This window comes from Myxocyprinus asiaticus, chromosome 2 (genome assembly GCF_019703515.2).
Source record: "Myxocyprinus asiaticus isolate MX2 ecotype Aquarium Trade chromosome 2, UBuf_Myxa_2, whole genome shotgun sequence".
Classification (NCBI taxonomy): Eukaryota; Metazoa; Chordata; class Actinopteri; order Cypriniformes; family Catostomidae; genus Myxocyprinus; species Myxocyprinus asiaticus.
In genome coordinates this window covers 49039935-49059586 of record NC_059345.1, presented here as the reverse complement: position 1 = coordinate 49059586, position 19652 = coordinate 49039935, and the positions used below count along the sequence as shown (strand labels likewise).

The window sequence follows — 19652 nt, the reverse complement described above, 5'->3', positions numbered from 1 at the left end:
TAACAGGATTTTAAACAGAACATTTTAAATTTTGGTAAGGGTAACTGGTAAACGCAACCTTTAAAAAAAAAAAAAAAAAGAAATTCTCTTTAAGCACTATAATCACATCAGCTCAATGTTGACTCTCTCAGTGTCTCTCTCATTCCCTTTCTCTTTTTTTTGGCTACCGCTTGCTATGGAATTCAAGCCTTGAAGTATTTTCATGAATTCAAACGTCATGGTTACTGGTGTAACCTCCATTCCCTGATGGAGGGAACGAGATGTTGGTGTCGATGTAGTGACACTAGGGGTCACTCTTGGGAGTCCGAGACACCTCTGGCCTTTGATAAAAGGCCAACGAAAATTGGCGAGTGGTATATGCATGCCACTCCCCCAAACATATGGGTATAAAAGGAGCTGGTATGCAACCACTCATTCAGGTTTTATGCTAAGGAGCCGATATAAGGTCCAGCCATTTCAGCAGGTAGTTCAGCGTTGTGGCAGAAGGGACACAACGTCTCGTTCCCTCCATCAGGAACGGAGGTTACACCAGTAACCATGACGTTCCCTATCTGTCATTCACTCGACATTGGTGTCGATGTGTAAAGTTTGTGAACACTACTGGGAATTAACGCCGCATGTCTTCAGCTCAAAAGGAGGTGGAAGGCGCTATGTGCAAGCGATACACCCGGCCAGCTATCCTGGGCTTATCCGCTTGTGTTGCGTGCCACTATCTGGGACGAAACCGGTTCCACCCGGAGGTTGTAGAACCTTGCAAAGGTGTTGGATGTTGCCCAGCCCGCTGCTCTGCAAATGTCTGTTAGAGAGGCACCTCTGGCCAGGGCCCAAGAAGCCGCTACACCTCGGGTAGAATGGGCTCGTAGCCCTACCGGGGGTGGCATGTTTTAGGCGAGATATACCATAGTTATGGCGTCAATGAGCCAGTGGGTGATCCTCTGCTTGGAGACAGCGCTTCCTTTCCGCTGTGCACCAAAGCAGACAAAGAGCTGCTCAGAGACTCTAAAGCTCTGCGTGCGATCCAAATAGATGCGTAAAGTGTGCAACAGACACAGCAACGACAGGACTGGGTCTGCCTCCTCCTGGGGCAGCGCTTGCAGGTTCACCACCTGGTCCCTAAAAGGGGTGGTGGGAACCTTGGGCACATAGCCCAGTCGGGGTCTCAGGATCACGTGAGAGTAGCCCGGACCGAACTCTAGGCACGTTTCGCTGACAGAGAATGCTTGCAGGTCCCCTACCCTCTTGATGGAAGTGAGCGCAGTCAGGAGGGCAGTCTTCAAGGAGAGTGCCTTAAGCTCGGCTGACTGCAAAGGCTCAAAGGGGGCTCTCTGTAGACCCTGAAGAACTACGAGGGATCCCATGAGGGAACGAGGTGCGGCCTGGAGGGATTCAGCCTCCTGGCACCTCTTAGGAACCTGATGATCAGGTCGTGCTTCCCTAAGGACTTACCGTCAACTGCATCGTGGTGTGCTGCTATGGCGGCAACGTTCATCTTCAAGGTGGAGGGGGACAGCCTCCCTTCCAACCTCTCCTGCAGGAAGGAAAGCACTGATCCGACTGCGCATCTCTGGGGGTCTTCGCGTCGGGAAGAACACCACTTAGCGAATAGACGCCACTTAAAGGCATACAGGCGCTTCGTAGAGGGGGCCCTAGCCTGAGTGATCGTGTCTACCACCGTGCGGGGTAGACCGTTTAGGTCTTCCACCTCCCATCCAGGGACCAGACATGGAGATTCCAGAGGTCTGGGCGCGGGTGCCAGAGGGTGCCCCGTCCCTGAGAAAGAAGGCCCTTCCTCAGGGGAATTCGCCAGTGGGGAGCTGTCGCAAGGAGCGTGAGGTCCGAGAACCACGTCTGGGTGGGCCAGTAGGGTGCTACCAGGACGACCTGCTCCTCATCCTCCCTGACCTTGCACAGGGTCTGTGCAAGCAGTCTCACTGGGGGAAACGCATATTTGCGTAGGCCAGGGGGCAAGCTGTGTGCCAGCGCGTCTATGCTGAGGGGAGCCTCGGTGAGGGCGTACCAGAGTGGGCAGTGGGAGGATTCTTGGGAGGCGAACAGATCCACCTGTGCCCATCTGAATCGACTCCAAATCAGCTGGACCATCCGAGGGTGGAGTCTCCACTCTCCCCTGAGGGAAACCTGCCGTGACAGTGCGTCCGCTGTAGTGTTGAGGTTGCCCGGGATGTGAGTGGCTCGCAGCGACTTGAAGTGCTGCTGACTCCGGAGGATGAGACGGCGGGCGAGTTGTGACATACAGCGAGAGTGCAGACCGCTTTGGTGGTTGACATATGCTACCGCTGCCATGCTGTCCATCCGAACTAACACGTGCTTGCCCTGGATCAACGGCCGGAACCTCCGCAGGGCGAGCAGAATTGCCAGTAACTCGAGGCAGTTTATGTGCCAATGCAGTCGCGGGCCCGTCCAGAGGCCGGCGGCTGCGTGCCCTTTGCAAACAGCGCCCCAGCCCATTTTGGAGGCGTCTGTCGTGACCACGACACGCCTGGAGACCAGTTCTAGAGGAACACCTGCTTGTAGAAACGAGAGGTCGGTCCAAGGGCTGACGTAATGGCCATGCGGTGTGTCCCATGGTGCCATGCCCCTTCGGTGGGTTCTTCGGCGCCGGCAGTGAGACGGGTGGCGTCGGCTTCCTGCGGTGGGCTCCTCGCCGGGGCCGGGCCAAAGGGGCGGGCTGTGGCGGAGCCGGTGCAGTCACCACAGGGGGATGCCCTTGGCGACGAGCAGATGGGGTAAGGGATCTTAAGCCGTGTCGGGGCAGGATGTGCCGGATTGCCTCCGTCTGCTGCTTCACCGTCGAGAACTGCTGGGCAAAGTCGATACCCGGCGGAGGCGATCCCGTTGGGGTCCCCAAATCGCCCGCTGGTCTCATACCCGTAGATAGAAGGACCGAGGTGGGGAGCCGCTGGGCCGCAATGTTGCCATGGTCATGTTCTCGCAGTGAGAACATGAACCATTCACAAACACTGCTTCCATGTGGGTCGCGCCCAGACACGAAAGACAGCGATCACAACCATCCGAAGTTGAGAGATAACGACCGCAACCAGGAATAACACACAATCGGAAAGGCATCTTTAAAAAGACGCGTCTTTAAAAAGACGTTCCGTATGTGCGCTCTTTTAGGGAAATATATACTCTTTTAGAGGGGAAAAATGCTCTTTCAGAAAATATACTCTCTAGTTTTTCTGCCGAATCGCCCAGGGGCGTTCTCTGCAGTGCACCAGTGCAGAGGAGGGAGAAGCCGCTGAAATGCGCCGTCAGATCCAGCAGAGGTGAATGAACAGTGATATTCAGCTCAATGAGCATGACCGTTCGGCTCCAAAGAGAAATTCTGAATGAGTGGTTGCATACCAGCTCCTTTTATACCCGTATGTTCGGGAGAGTGGCATGCAAATACCACTCGCCAATTTTCATTGGCCTTTTATCAAAGACCGGAGGTGTCTCGGGCTCCCAAGAGTGACCCCTGGTGTCACTACATTGACACCAACGTCGAGTGAGTGACAGATAGGGAACTTGAGTTTAATTCACTTTAATCAGAATGAGCTTTAAGCATAGACCCCATAGATGGAATGCTTTATGAAGATAGAAAATAGGAGTGGATTGCAGTGGAGCAAAACGTGAGGAACGTTTGCAATAATTTCTCAAATTCAAAAGGGGAAACTGTAAAAATATTTGACACTGTGATGTGAACTCAGGAAGGAATATTTACTGTCATCCCACTCATATATACAGTATATAGAGTGTATATATTTATATAAAAACACTGTATATATGTTATATGTATATGTTGTCTGTTTGTGGAGAAGGAGATATTTGAAAAAACGGTTACATTTTATATCTCTCTCATTCAGCTGTGGTTTAATTATCGGTGAACAAAATCTCCATGGTAACAAAAGTGCCATTACAGGTGTTATCGTAACTACAATAAAGTTTGACCGGGAGAGGCAGAGAGAGTATGCAGTAACAGTGACGGCCACGGATCAAGCGGCGGACCCCCTCATAGGCATCTGCCAACTCAACATTCTGATCCTTGATGAAAATGACAACAGCCCCAAATTTGAGAACTTGCGCTATGAATGTGAGCAATCTAAACATCTAAATGCACACTTATTCTTCATGATTTCTTTTAGGCACTTAATATTGGCACTGTTTAAAAGATCAGCTTAGATTTGCATGGATTGCCATGCTGTTCCAAGCTGGTATATGGTGGTAAGTGCTGGTTTAGTGCTGCTCTTGTGGACCAACTCAGCCTTGCTTTCCACTAGCATGGTCTTCCTAATGAAGCTAATTGACAGAGAAAGTCTTGCTAGTTAGAATCCCATCCTGAGGACCAGAATTCAAAACACAACATATATTGCTGACCAGCTAATATTAGTGTGGACGTGGCCTAAACTATTTTAAAAAAGCATTTTGCTAATTCTTTTATGATACTTGTAGTTTTTATGTTCATAGATCAGGGATTTTTAAACCGGGTGTAGTTTTAAAAAGGCGTATGCTTAAATGTTTGAAATTAGTTTTGTAGACAAAAATATAATTGTGCCACCATATTAATTTATTTCATTATAAAACAAAAATGTAATCAAAATAAAAAAAAAAAATCTTTTTTTTGAAATTGATGACTTGGACCTAATAATAATGAAAAGCAGCCAATAAGTGCCCAACATAGATGGGAACTCCTTCAGTACTTTTTAAAAAGCATCTCAGGGTGATACCTCAAGAAGTTGGTTGAGAAAATGTCAAGAGTACATGTCTGCAAATTCTAGGCAAAGGGTGACTACTTTGGAGATGCTAAAAGATAACACAGTTTTGATTTATTTTGGAGTTTTATCAAAAATTGATAATAAAGAATATGTGTTTCAAAACTTTTGACCTGTAGTGTGTGTGTGATATATATATATATATATATATATATATATATATATATATATATATATATATGTATATGTTTAGGTTTTTTTTATTTTTTATTTATATTTAGAGAATCTGACATTTTTACTGTTTCATTATGCTTTCTAAAGACTGGTTGGAAATCATGAGATTAATTAAATACTGTGGGTTTTATGCCAATATTCTTTGTACATCTTTTTTTAGAACAATATTTATTATGAAATGTGCTATACAAATACATTTGTATTGAATTGAAAATGTTTTTTTGTCAGATTTCAACATCTATCTCTAATAGTGTTTAGAAACAAATACTTTTTTTTTTTTTTTTTTTTTTTTTTTGCTTTAGTACAATGGCAATAAATCTAGATGCCTTGCTTACTAATTTTCTGAAACAGTATAAATGGGCCTTTATTGCATGAAAATATATAGCTGAATATATATTTTGAAGGTTGTCCATTGCAAGGGGATCATCATACTGTATTTTGGGGTCCTTGCCATTAAAAAGTATGAAAACCCCCATCATAGACTACATGGAATTTTTGCAACATTTTCAAACATTCGTCTCACTGCAGTGAAGGCAAAAAGTGATTAGAAATGGTGAGAAACTGGTGACCAGTTACAAGATCATAGATATATACGTTACCTTATACAATTATATAAATGTAACCTAAAATTTCAAAATTAATTTCTGCATTTGCTGGTTCAGATTTGTCATAGTCTCTTGCATATGCAATTTCAAAGATATGATCAGTGGAGAGAATTATCTTTAAAAAAAAAAAAAATCAAACAAAGACCATCTTCTGATTATGAACCAACAGAACAGTGCATCCAGTGCAAGTGAATTTAAATAATTTGAGTCTTTCCTTAAACAGACTTCTTGCGAGAGGACACCATGATTGGTACCAGTTTCCTGCGAGTGGCTGCACATGATGATGATTACAGCACCAATGCAGCCATCACTTACTCCATGTCAGAGGAACAACCAGAGTACCTGCGGGTGAATCCGCTCACAGGCTGGATCTACGTAAACCAGCCCATCTCGCAGGTCAGTTGTGCTCCAAACAGCTGCCTTGGGTGCCCTACACAGAAAGTCAGAAAAGTAGATTTTAACAAGTTTAAGAGCTTTCTGGGGAATTCTGTTCAGCACAATGATTCATCATTAAACAGACATAGAGGACAGGAGTTTAAGGTGTGTTAAATGAAATCTAAAATTGTGCTTGCTTTGAGATTAATATTGTATAGTTCTTGTGTTTGATGTATTTAAAATACTGCAGTGTGAAAGATGTAACAATTCCACAAGTGCTTTTCCACAGCACTCAGCTTGGATAATTGATTGGGTAATAAATATATAATAATATTTAAATAATAAATAAATAACCTTACATACAATTATAGCACAAAAGTACAAAATACTTGTTTAAGAATTTATAGCAATAATTGATGGGTTGTATGAACATGTATATCTGTGTACTAGTAGGTGTTTAGGTTTGAAATCCATTGATGTTGGGCCACCTTTGACAAGCAACCTTTGTAAAAACTGTTCCTATGGCTACCATGGTCTCGTGTCAGCTAGTGTATATGGTGAGGTTTTGTGTGTCTGAGTGTATTGGGTGTGTGTGTACGTTCTCTGTGTGATTACAGAGGGCAGGGGAAAATAGTTTAGCTGTCATTTCACATATTTCCACATGCAAACTGTATGTTATACAATACAGGCTGCTGCGTACACACAGCATCAGGGATTTTGTTGATTTGCACTGGCTTCTGCTGTGAGCTGACAGCTGACATTGATTGAGAATGGAACAGTATGATTACAGCATGATCAGATCTTTTCTGATTTTTCTCATAAATACACCATATTATTCCTGTAGATATACACATGTAGTTAATTTAAAGGTCAGCCTTGGTATCTTAAATATATTTTCACACTTTAGATTTTAATCTAAATAGTATTTGACATCTCATTAAAGGTCCATTCATTACATTTGTCCTCATTAACAAAGGTTTTACTCCTATACTACTATAGTAATTTTAAAATCATGACCACTCATAAGAGATAAAGACTCCAGTCATATCAGTAACCTTATAAAAGCTGTTTTATTCTACATGGAGAGGTCCATGCTAGGATCTTATGACCAGCCAAATACTACTCACTTAAACTCAGTAACCACCCTGCTATTGGATAATTTCACTCATGGGTTAATTAATCATGGCTGACTGTGAATATTGAATTTCCACAGTGACATGTTATGGAAAACTATTGCATTTGATTGATGCTGCATCCACGCACCATAGGTGTCAGTGGAAGTACAATACTACAAATCCAGAAAAAAAAAAAAAAAAAAAAAAGAATATATATATATATAATTACTGAGTGCACCTTTAAAGTGCTAAAAACAATTTCAGCAATTCAACCCTTTAAAAACATTTGGGAAAACCCGATGTCAACAAACCTGAACATGCAAAATAATTGGCAGAGAAAAGTAGAGAGCATTTCTGACTGACTTAAAAGTGTGGGCCGCTCCCTTGACCTTGCAGGACCTTTAATAGTGTTTGTTTGATCCAGAGGACCTACATCACCAGGCAGATCATAGCTACAGATGGAGGGAATCGGAGCAGTTCAGTTGAGCTGGCAGTCACCATCACCAATGTGAAGAACCAGCCACCACAGTGGGAGAAGGACAGATATGAGGTCATCATTCCTGAAAACACTGTCAGAGACACACCAGTTGTGGTATGTAATTAACATAACTCTAAAGACTTGAGAGTGTATGATGTACTAGAGCTTTACAAATATGTCAGTTGACCCTTCGCTAAGCCCTGCCCTTAAAGCGTTTCTGACCTATCCTATCTTAGCAACTGTTCCTGGGTGCCATTTCTCTCACACGCGTTTGCTTTTTCCCAACGAGGGTCTACAGGAGTAATGTGTGTTTGAGCAGTTTAAAGTGGAGTTTAGTGATGGCTAAATTGTATTATTGTCCCTGTATTTTTGATTTTACTTAAATTAGTAGAGTACAATTAAAACATTCATATAAACAACTTTAAAGGAAAAAGAAAAAAAAGATGTTTGAAAAAGTTGATATTTCACAGTTTAGTAAACGTTTAGGTAATTTAGTACATTTTCAATGTAACGTGCAGCTTAAAAGTGCTGTAAGCGATTTTAGCATCCATTAAATCAGCCACGCCCCCTTTTTTCAAAATCCCACACTCAAAAGACACACACAGACACACTAGAGACCGGTGTTTTGGGGCAGATGGAGGGGGAAGGGTCCCCTTGAGCATTTTGTGGGAGCAGAACACTGTACTAGCACTTAAACAAGCTTAAATGCCTGCCCTGTGAATGCACAATATGATTTACACACAGAAAGACGTCTGATTGGCTAAACAAAAGAAAACATTTTTCCCCACTGTTTACTGTGCCTAGAACTGTTACAGAGACAGGTGTGATATTTCATGGCACCTATTTTTAAGTGATATCTAACAGGTAATAGAGGTGTTTTATGCATATAATAAAAATCACTTACAGCACCTTTAATATTTTAAATTTAAATGAAATATGTAAATACTGAAAATTAATATTTTTACTTAAGGATGTTTTATGCACAGTTGCTATTTGGACCTTACTTGGACAATGTGTATTTCTGCAAAATAACGGCAAAGGATTGTTATTTAATGGATTGTATGTGAAAACTTTGTGAACTGTAAAGTGGAAACATGGTATTTTACTGTTGTTAAGCTATTCAATTCATATTGTTGTATCTGCTACTAAGCTTTGTGGCTGAGAAAATATCCATAAACCCTTGTGACTGAATAATTTAACTTTATGTGTTTTCGACCAAGGCATGGTGACATATGGGAACGCTAATAATTGCTTTTAGAAATAAAAGATGCTTTAGCTCTATGTTGTGCCTTTTGTTGAAGTTCTGTTGTAAATAGTTGTGTAATTTGCACAAAGTCACCATTAGGATGATTAGTATTGCCTTTGGTGAATTATATTTGGTGAATTTAATTGACGATACTCAATAAAAAAAAACAAAAAAGAAATCACCTTGTGAATGCACTGCAACAACAATAGAATTTGTTGTATTGTGTCTTATTGGTAAGAAAAAGAGATTTATGACTTTATAGTCTTATTTTCTTACACTCTTACAATCAACATTTAACCTAAAAATAATACATATACTGTATATAGTGTATATTTGTTATTAAGCCAACCTAAAATCGTACAATGTACAATAGTATAATGCGCAAGAGTTGTATGTACATAGGACAGATATTGAACTAACTTTAAATCACACATTATTGAAAGTTTATTAAACTTTCCCCTAACTTATTTGAGTTAGATTTGGTGTTTTCAACAGTAAAATATTTTAAAATATTAAGTGGTAACTCTAAGTTTTTCACAACTTTTTTATTCTTAAAATATTAATATTTTAATCTTGTAATATTATGACTTTATATTCAAAACGTTGACCTTAACTCGTTAAAGGCCTATTATAAGATTATTCTCAAAATATTATGACTTTAGTTCTGTAAAGTTATTATTTTATTCTCAAAATCAAAGTTTTGCTTTTGTTTTTTTAAATGCGTTTGAAAGATGTTGATTTCACCTATGCCTAATATACTGTTAAATAATTTTTTTTTAAAAAAGTACAGATTCAAGAGGCAAAACAAACATAAACCTTCTGATTAGTGGTGTATTACTTTGGCCTTTGAGGCACACCTTTGAGACATGTCTCCCATATGTGCATTAAAGGATTGTTATGATGGATGTGGCTAAGTTTTAATTCCACAATAAAGTTCCAGATATTCTGTATGGATCATGACTTCCCAAACACTGTCGACTTTATTGTCATGTACTGCCGGTACAACTGACAGTCTCTGCTTTCTGCTTGACCACACAGAGTCTTCACGCAGCGGGTCATGCCTGTCACACACACACACACACACACACACACACACACACACACACACACACACACACACACACACACACACACACAAACACAGTTCATTTAAAGTAATGGTAAAATGCTATTTTATTTTCTGCGCTCCATTCTCCTCTTCATTCAGAGCTAATCTATCCCCTTCCCTCTGCCATGAATTATCTGATCCCCTGCTTCAAAATTTAAATGTGCTGCTTCATTTCTTTCACTATTTAGGAAGCCAGTCAATCAGCGAGTATGGAATATTTATGGACATTTACTTTCTTCCTCTTTCATTTTGTAACAAATGCACTGAAAGCATTCATTTGCTGAATGTCCTGGAATACTTGTATTGCTATTAAGGCCATTATTAATGCAGATGAACATTTTTATGAAGAGCAACATAAATAAACAGGGCAAGTTTACTGTAAGCAGGAACAAAGGCAACACAAACAGAGAAAGGAGAAGGGGTATAGATAACACTTCCTGCAGTACAAATTTGAAGATTTTGAAGAGTTCTTGATGACAATGGCTGACATTGTTGATCAACCTGCTGTATCTATGCTCTGCATTGAACATGGCAATTGTTTACTGAATATTAAAACTAATATTTCCTCCTGTCAGACTATCAAGGCCACATCCCCACTGGGTGATCCGAGGGTGACTTATAACTTGGAGGATGGATTGGTTCCAGAGAGCAACATGCCTGTTCGTTTCTACCTAACCCCAAACCGTGATGATGGCTCCGCCTCTATACTTGTTGCAGAACCCCTGGACTATGAGACCACTCGCAACTTCATGCTTAGGGTTCGAGCTCAGAATGTGGCTCCTGTACCTCTAGCAGCCTTCACCACTGTTCACATAAACATCACAGGTAAAAAGTGTCTTTTTCAGTCACAACAGAAACAGGTTTAAAGGTTGTCAAGAGACAAATGTTAGATTTGTTACTGAGAGTATATCACAGTGTAGTGCTGTTTGAACCACTTTACTTTTATATGTATTGTATTTTTTTATTATTATTTTTTTTCATTTTCATTGTGTAAATTGTTTTATTTTTCATTAGTGCATATTTTCCGGTAATAATAATAATAATAATAATATTAATAATAATAATTATTATTATTATTATTATTATTATTATTAAATAAATACAAATAAATTAATATATAATTATAATTATAGTAATACATAAAAAACAAATAAATAAATAGATAGATAAATAAATCATTTAATAATAATAATAATAATAATAATAATAACAATAATAATAAAAAATATTATTTTTATTATTATTATTATTATTATTATTATTATTATTATTATTATTAACAAAAAAGATAAATAAATCACGAGTACAAGTTACAGCAAATGTGATATCTCCCATAAACATTTCCAATACAGAAGGGACCAAAATATTGCAAATTCAAATACACATTGGTTCAGCAGCTTAATCCACCTCTGGTACATTGTTAATGTCATCATGTTCAAAAAATGAAAAAATGGGCTCCAAACACTTTCAAATTTAGCTTCTTTACCCTTAAAAATATATGTTGTCTTTTCCATTGAAATGCATGAGCACATATATTTTAGCCACTGAGATATTGTGGGCCTGTGACGAGGAGGAGGGCATGGTCGGGCCGTGAGGATGCATGGCCGGTGCTGAATCAGATGATCAGCAGGAGAGCGAGATAATGGGGGGCCAGAGATGCCAGTTTGAGAGAGAGACACACGTGGCCACGCTGCATGTGTGTGTGTTTGTGTATGTTTTTTTTATGTTGAGTTTTACCATTAAACTTTACGTTGACTGTTCAGCCGGTTCCAGCCTCCTCCTTGCCGATGCTTTACCTGTTACAGTGGTGCTGAAACCCATGAAGGAGGAGGCGGGAACTGGCTTATGTAAAAATGGCAAAGCTATCATTGCTGCACGTGGAGGATTTTTTGATGAAAACACTTTGAAGTAGTTCAAGTACTTTTTTAAAAAAAAAATCTATTGTAATAGTAATTTTTCACGTTATTAATGTCCTGACTATACATTGTGATCAGTTGAATGCAACTTTGGTGAATAAAAGTACCAATTTCTTTCCAAAAGAGCAAAATCTTTACATTATTCCAATCTTTTGGCCACCAGTGTGTATATATATATATATATATGTGTATGTGTGTGTGTGTGTGTGTCATATATTTGGTGTGACCACTATATGCCTTTAAAACAGCACCAGTTCTCCTAGGTACGTTTGCCCAGAGTTTTTCAAGGTTGTTGGCGGACAGGCTGTTCCAAGCATCTTGGAGAACTTGCCACAGTTCTATGTCTCAGTTGCTTCTTTCTCTTCATGTAAGATCAGGGCTCTGTGGGGGCATACTATCTGTTGCAGGAATCCTTGTTCTGTTTCTATGCTATTTGCAATAGGAAATATAAATTTTAGATTTCCAAACATTCCTATTTACACACTAAAGCAGAAAATATAAAATAGTATGTGTGCATAAGCCAGTTATTACATTTAGATTTTTATCAGACACTTCCTTTATTCTTGCCAATGCAATTTACACAGAAATGTCTTTACATCTACACCTTAATCACCTGCCTCATTTGCACATTTTCAACTCCTGATCATTGCAGAATGTATCCTAAAGCCTGGTAGCCACAACTTTCTAATACTCTTTATTTCATCCCACCCTGTCTGTTCCCTTCTACTTAAATATTCCTCAGTGCTCATCTCTTACACTGCAGGAAGTCTCTTCACCTCCCTCTGTAATTTACAGAGTTTGCCCCGCAGTGTTAATCTGGCTCTCTTCATGCATGAATCCCTTTCTGTCCCCCAGTTATGGCTGCTCCATAACACTGATCTAGTAGCTACAGTTACTTCCAAGATATATGTTAATTTATTTGGAGTTGTAGGAGGAAACTGGCATCCAAAAGTCTTGGTTACGTGAAACGTAACCCTGGTTCCCTGAGTGGGAACAAGATGCTGCATAATCACATTGGGGACGCCCTGAGTGTCACCTGGTCTGAAGCCCTTGTATCATGGCAATTTATTGTGTGGTGGCCCCAAGGGAGCTACATCACGGGCTCCATAAAAGCGCTTGCTTTGGCGCCATCAAGTCAGATTTTCTTTAGGAAGGTACGAGCCTACGCAGCTGCTATAGAGTATGGCCAGCTTACGCAGCATCTCGTTCCCACTCAGGGAACCAGGGTTACGTTTCACGTAACTGAGATGTTCCCTTTAGTAGGAACTCGAGCAGCCTAATCGCATTGGGAATACATTCACGCCATGCGACAGTAGCTGCCAACTGTCTATGCCCATGTGGCAAGCATATTGCGGTGCACAAGCGAATAAAACAGAGAAAATTATGAGTTTACTCCTGTTCCAACAGAGAGAACCTGGGAAGCAGGAGTCAAACCCTCATCCAGATTATAAAATCTGACAAATGTATGCGGAGAGGACCACCCTGCCGCCATACAAATGTGCTACAAAGACGCACCTCTAACCAAAGCCCATGAGGATGCCATGCTCCCCGTAGAATGGGCTCGAATACCCAAAGGCGAAGGTAAACCACGCACTTCGTAAGCACTTGAAATAGCATCAGTAAGCCAATGAGACAGTCTTTGCTTGGACACCGAAACACCCCTGTTGCGGCCACCAAAGCACACAGTCAACTGCTCTGACTTATGCCACTGGCTAGCATGGTCAACATGCAGCTCCCAAACTGTGCAAAGCATATGCAATCTTTCATGCTCGTCCAACTCAAATGGGGCAGGATAGAAAGCCTGAAATTATAGTCTGTGAGTGAAATGTAGAAACTACCTTGGGCAAATAGCCTAAACGAGATCTTAACACCACTCTTGAACACCCTGGTGCAAAATCCATATATAAGGGATTGATCGACAGGGCATGTAAATCACCAAACCTTTTAAACAATGCCAAGGCTACTATCAGGGCCATTTTAAGAGTGAGAAACTTGTCAAGGGCTCAAACGGAGCACCCGAAAGTGCCTCTAAAACAACAGATAAATCCCATAAGGGAACTTGGACGGGACAAAAAGGACTAAGCCTGCGTACCATGTGCATAAAACGAGAGATAAGAAAATGTCTACCGACAGAGACTCCATTGATAAGCACATGCTCAGTTGCTACAGCGGCTAACATAGACTTTAAGTGCTGCCGGGGCAACCCCAGCCCCACTCTTTCAAAGAAATCCAGCACTGTACCGACAGGGCAGTGAACTGGATTTGCACCTTGCGCTGTACACCAAGAAGCAAAAATACACCACTTTAACACATAAAGCTTCCTAGTTGATGGAGCTCTAGCATTCAGAATGGTATCAACCACAGTGGGGGATAACCTATCATTCAAAAGTGCACCCCATTGAGGGACCATACCCATAACTTCCACAAGTCTGGCCGGGGGTGCCAAATGCTCCCTGAGCCTGAGAAAACATGTCTTTTCTGACTGGAAACCATGCTTGAGATGGCCAAAATGGCACCACTAAATGAAGCCGAACTTGATCCCCCAAACTCTCTGCAGAATTGCGTGCAGCAGACTGATTGGTGGAAATGCGTAAAGATGCGATGTCGGCATTGATGCCCAGTGGTACTGGGGGTGAGAAGGAAAACCAGAGGGGACAGTGTGACATCTCGCTCAAAGCGAACAGGTCCACTTCCTCTCTGCCGAACCTTCTCCAGATATGTTCTATAATCTGAGTATGTAATGTTCACTCTCCGGGCATCAAGCTCTGTCTGGACAGGAGATCCACCCCCAAATTCAGCCGGCCCAGGACATACACGGCTCATAGAGACAGCACATTGTTCCGTGCCCACAGAAGAATGTGATGTGCCAGTCTTAGCATGGCATTGATGTAGGACACCACAGTCCTGTTGTCTGACTGGATGAGGACATGGCTGCCATGAATATCTGGGAGGAAAATCTTTAATGCCAGCAGCACCGTGAACATCTCCAGACAGTTTATGTGCCAATATTGCCGCTGGCCTGTCCAAACACCATAGGCTGGAAGACCCTCGTATACAGCGCCCCAACCCGTGGAGTCTTTATAATTTTGTAGCGACACACCTGACCCAACGTAACACTCGACATCAAAAGGTGGGTCTGTTTCCATAGTAACAGAGTTCAGTAGAACCCACGCATCACTTTGAAGAGATGGAATGCAACGCAGTTGTTGAAGTCCCTTTCTGGAGTTCATTCAGCACTGAAAAGGTCTCGTATGCAACATGCCTAGGGAAATGGCAGCGGAAGTCGCAATCATGAGACCCAAAAACCTGTGAAATCTTCTCGCAGGGAGAACACGTCCCACTCTGAACATCGCTGGACACTGGCGAAATGACAAAACGTGGACTGGAGACAGACATGCCTGCATCACTCGCAAATCCAGATCCACGCATAGAAACAGAGTCTGCTGCCCTGGCAACAGGACACTCTTGTCTAGGTTACACACAGCCCTAGATCAAATGGCTGTGAATGACATCTCGATGTTTGGCTGCCAAAGTCTCCAAGTGGGCAAACACCAACCAATCATCGAGAATTCAAAACACGGATGACTTGAAGCCTCAAGGGTGTCAAAGCTGCATTCATGATTTTGTGAAAGTGCATGGTGCCAGTGTAAATCTGAACGGAAGGACGCATAATTGATACGCTTGCCCCCGAAAGCGAATCTGAGAAAGTGCCTGTGCCTAGGCGTAATCTGAATATGGAAATAAATGTCCTTCAAATCTATTGTCACAAACCAGTTCCCTGGCTGCACTTGTGACATTATTTGTTTCTGCAACAGCATTCTGAATTGACATTTCATTAGAGTGAAATTCAAACATCTCAAAATCCAGAAAGGGACGCAAGCCGCCATCTTTTTTTGGGACCAGAAAATAACATCTGTAAAAGCCGCATTCTCTCTGAGAAGGGGGAATCTCCTCTATTGCCCCTTTTTCTAAGAGAGAGTGAATTTCCTGAATTAAATACGGGGCTTCCCAAACAGAAACGTCTGTCGGAACAACCCCATTGAACACTGGCGGAGCCAGGCTGAATTACATAACCATGCTTTATCGTTCAAAGTTCCTAGTTTGAACTGCCCTACAGCTGCTGCCAAGCCAACAGATGGGCAGACAGAGGGATTAATGCATGGCTCTTGCCTTCAGCACGACCTGTAACCACTAGATAGCGCACTTGGCTTACTTTTGGTGACTGCCCCAGAACTAGTGGCACAGCGGAGGGAAGCCTTCATTCCTCCAATACTGTGGCTGGTTGAAGGGAATTTTATAATGTTTTTGCCTTTTATTGTATTTAGGCATAAATGATGAGCACCCTGAAATGTGTCTACAGCAGGGATGCTGACAGAATAAACCTTTTTCCTGGTATTTGAATGAGGAAAAGTTATGAACATTGGAGGGAATGTTATTTGTGAAAACTGGTTCGCCACAACGGCCCCAGCATTCTTTGTGGGGGGACAACGTGTGGTGCTTATATTCACTGTGTGTTTTTGTGTACACTTGTGCCCGATGAACATGGAATTATTTTATGCATATCTCGAGAACCCTAGTCATGGAGACAGAAGCTGAATTCGCGAAGCATTTAAATTTGTTTTATTTCTTTTTTTATGTTCACTCCCCAGTAAGCTGTGGTGGAAAACGGAACCATATTCTGGTTGTCAGATGTTTGAGGGGCATACACTGGCGAACCCATTCCAATACTGACCGAAGGGCAAACAGGAGAGAAACGGATATGTTTATACAGTCCAATTTTGTTCACTGAATGGGGGCTCATCCTTCGTTACACAGCAAGCCTGTCAGGCTCGTGTGCAGACCAAATTTTATCATACATTGAGTTATATTACGCGTGCCCCAAGACCCTTGGTCATTGAGGCAGAGGCCAAACTCAAGCTGAAAATATTCAATGCTCATTCACCAGCCTATATTATGGGGGAAACTGAGCTAAACTGGTGTACTGAAAAATGGGTTAGACACCAAATCGATCCCAGCATATAATGGGGGAACAACATGTAGTACCCGGATAGCATAAAACACCCTCACAAACAAAAGCATTGCCTTGACCAACTCATCCTCCGCGTGATCAGCGAGGAGAAAATCATGAGGGAAATTAAAAACTGAGCCCATATTAGCTCAAAGTCATTCCTTAACTTGATGCGCTTGGTTAGACTTCAAAACCATTGTGTATAGATCCAACAGCTGACTAAAAAGTGCGACACCAAAAAAACAAACAGAGGTAGCAGTGCATGTCTCTTGTCTCACCAGAACACCCAAGTCGTCCACGAATGGGCGAAAGATAAAAGAAACAAGTTAAAATACCTCGCATCTCCGGATAGAATCCTAAAAAAATAATGGCACCGATGAAGCACTCCATGCGTTGGTTCGCCATCACTCCGTTGGGGAATATTCTCTTATTCCAGCCCCCTCGTTCTTCGGCCAGGCTTACCAGTCCATACATGATCCCCTCTGCCATGAACAGTTCACTTCGAATGGGAAGGGGTGAGAGAGAAAGGCCATGGCCACTCCTCCATTGCCTTATTCATGTGCATTCTCCCAGAACGACACAAAAACAAAGGACAAAGGGGCCAATTTGTTCCCTACCTTCCAACAATGAATTCTCTCATACAGCGTTTTTTATGGCGACAGCTCAAGACACGCATGGTAATGCTTTTGCATGCTTTGTTCGTCAGAAAATAGCCGCTGAGCTAGGCCTCAGAACATAGTTGATGAGACTCATGCTTTCGCTCTCAGTGGGAGGGCGACAAACACGAGGAAGAACCCGATGTCTGTTTGCACTCCAAACTTCTCAGACACAAAGCCGAAATCCCAAACAGCTCCCGCACACAGAGCTCCAAATCTGGTGGTCGTGGAACTGGAACAATTGGAGATAACACCTCGTGGTGAGAAATTACGAGCCTCGAAAAGCACAGCTGTCCCCATCGGACCCTTGTAATGTTTGGGGAAAAAAACACATTAGAATCGCTCTGAAATTTACACTGTATAAATGATGTCCTTACGTGTTTGCCACTCAAAAGGAGGGATTAATAATCCTTGCTTCGACGTGAGTCACTGGAACAAACACGGGCTTAGACAAAATCGTGCACTGAAGAACAGAAAATCTGACTCGATGGCGCCAAAGCGAGTGCTTTTATGGAGCCCGTGACATAGCTCCCTATAGGAGCATCGCTTAAGTGCCACCAGCCAATAAATTGCCATGATTGTACAAGGGCTTCAGACCACGTGACACTCAGGGCGTGTCCCCAATGTGATTACGCAGCTCGAGTTCCTAAAAAAGAGAACTGTAATATATTCCTGGAAAGCATTTTACCATTCATAGTGCTCCGCATAAGCCACAGACAAATAATTTATCTGTTCTCTTCCCTCTGACTTAATTACACCATCTCTTCTTTTCCAGTTAAGAGTACCTCCTGTGTTGCAGTGAGTAGAGAGATAGAGGCAGAGAGAAACAAGGCACGGCTGGAGGGAGGAGGTCGTAATGGATTTGGCCTTGCTGTTTAATTCATGGTTTACGGATTTGGCTGATAGAAAATTAAAACCTCCAAGTGCATCAGATGGTGATTAGTGTCTGGAATCATTGAACCCATTAAAGATCTTACCCTAAATTCCAATGTCCTCATGTCCCTTCCAGTACTGAGAACAGCACATTTTAGAAGAGTAATCTTGGTATTAATTTCCTCCTGACCACATAGTGTCCACTGTAGTGTAATAAGGCTTAGATAAGACATAATGTCAGAGTTAAGATAAGTCAGAGTTTTAATTTCCCTCAAACTACCAAGGCTGTTTCTATGTCTTCATAGTCCGGTGGTTGTATCTCTGTATATGAGAAGCCCTTTTTTATTATTATTATTAAGGCTGGAAATACACAAATATTGATTCTCAAGAATAATGCCTTGTTAAAACTGTGACTTAAAATGGTTTATGGAACCAAGGCTACATAGATTCTCTGAATTTATATCAATGTGCAACAGACTAATAAAGCAGACTGAAAGTCTCTTCTTTATAATCATTCTCAACCAAAGAAAACTGCTGAACATATTTTACCAACTGTCTTTCAAGTTTGATAATGGATGTTCCACAAATATGCAGCTATTTCATTGTTATTAAGCTATTTCCAAAATTTGACTGTGTAAAAATGTCTCCTATCACAGATGTCAATGACAATGTTCCGTTCTTCACCTCCTCTATATATGAGGCATCAGTGACCGAAGGAGCGATGATTGGCACTCTAGTTCTCCAGGTGTCAGCCAATGATCTTGACCTGGGGCTGAATGGGAAGGTATGTGATGGCATATTTCAACTGAATTAGCTATTCACTCATTCAACCACCATCTGTGGGTGAGTCTGTAGACAATTTGTTTCTTTGCAGGCATTATACTCAGACTATTGAAAGATCTATAAAATTCAAAGAGCATCCGTCATACACCCACACTTTTAGCCAGGATGAACAGAATAATCGTTAAATCTCAGAACTCGCTATGTCCTCTAAAATGTACTTATTTATTCTGTTTAAACACTGCCAACAGTTTATTTTATTGTTTTTGAGTGGGCAGGCAAATAGGTCTATAAATGTCTTATATTTCATTATTGTGTTAACAAAATGTGGTTCTGCACACAATAAATAAATAAATAAATAAATTTAAAAAATAGGATTACTTGAAGAATGGTATGTGGAACCTGGCACACAAGGCTGTGCCTGTCTCTTTGCAAGCACACTATTTTTGGATGGTTAATTGCTTGTTCTCATAGTGAGGCTTTTCAACAGTCCTCCAAACACAGATACCATGCAATCCCACATTTAATAATGAGTATCATTTGGGGGTG

General features: G+C 41.6%; 1 protein-coding gene across 1 annotated transcript in view; it reads left to right on the top strand.

Moving 5' to 3' along the window:
• LOC127409830 (neural-cadherin-like) overlaps positions 1-19652 on the top strand; it is a 413418-nt gene that overhangs the window by 220503 nt on the left and 173263 nt on the right. Inside the window, exons 10-14 of the mRNA XM_051644684.1 lie at positions 3920-4090; positions 5772-5944; positions 7463-7630; positions 10446-10695; positions 18980-19107. Of these exons, the coding sequence (XP_051500644.1) occupies positions 3920-4090; positions 5772-5944; positions 7463-7630; positions 10446-10695; positions 18980-19107 (890 nt within the window). The remainder of the gene's footprint in view (positions 1-3919; positions 4091-5771; positions 5945-7462; positions 7631-10445; positions 10696-18979; positions 19108-19652) is intronic.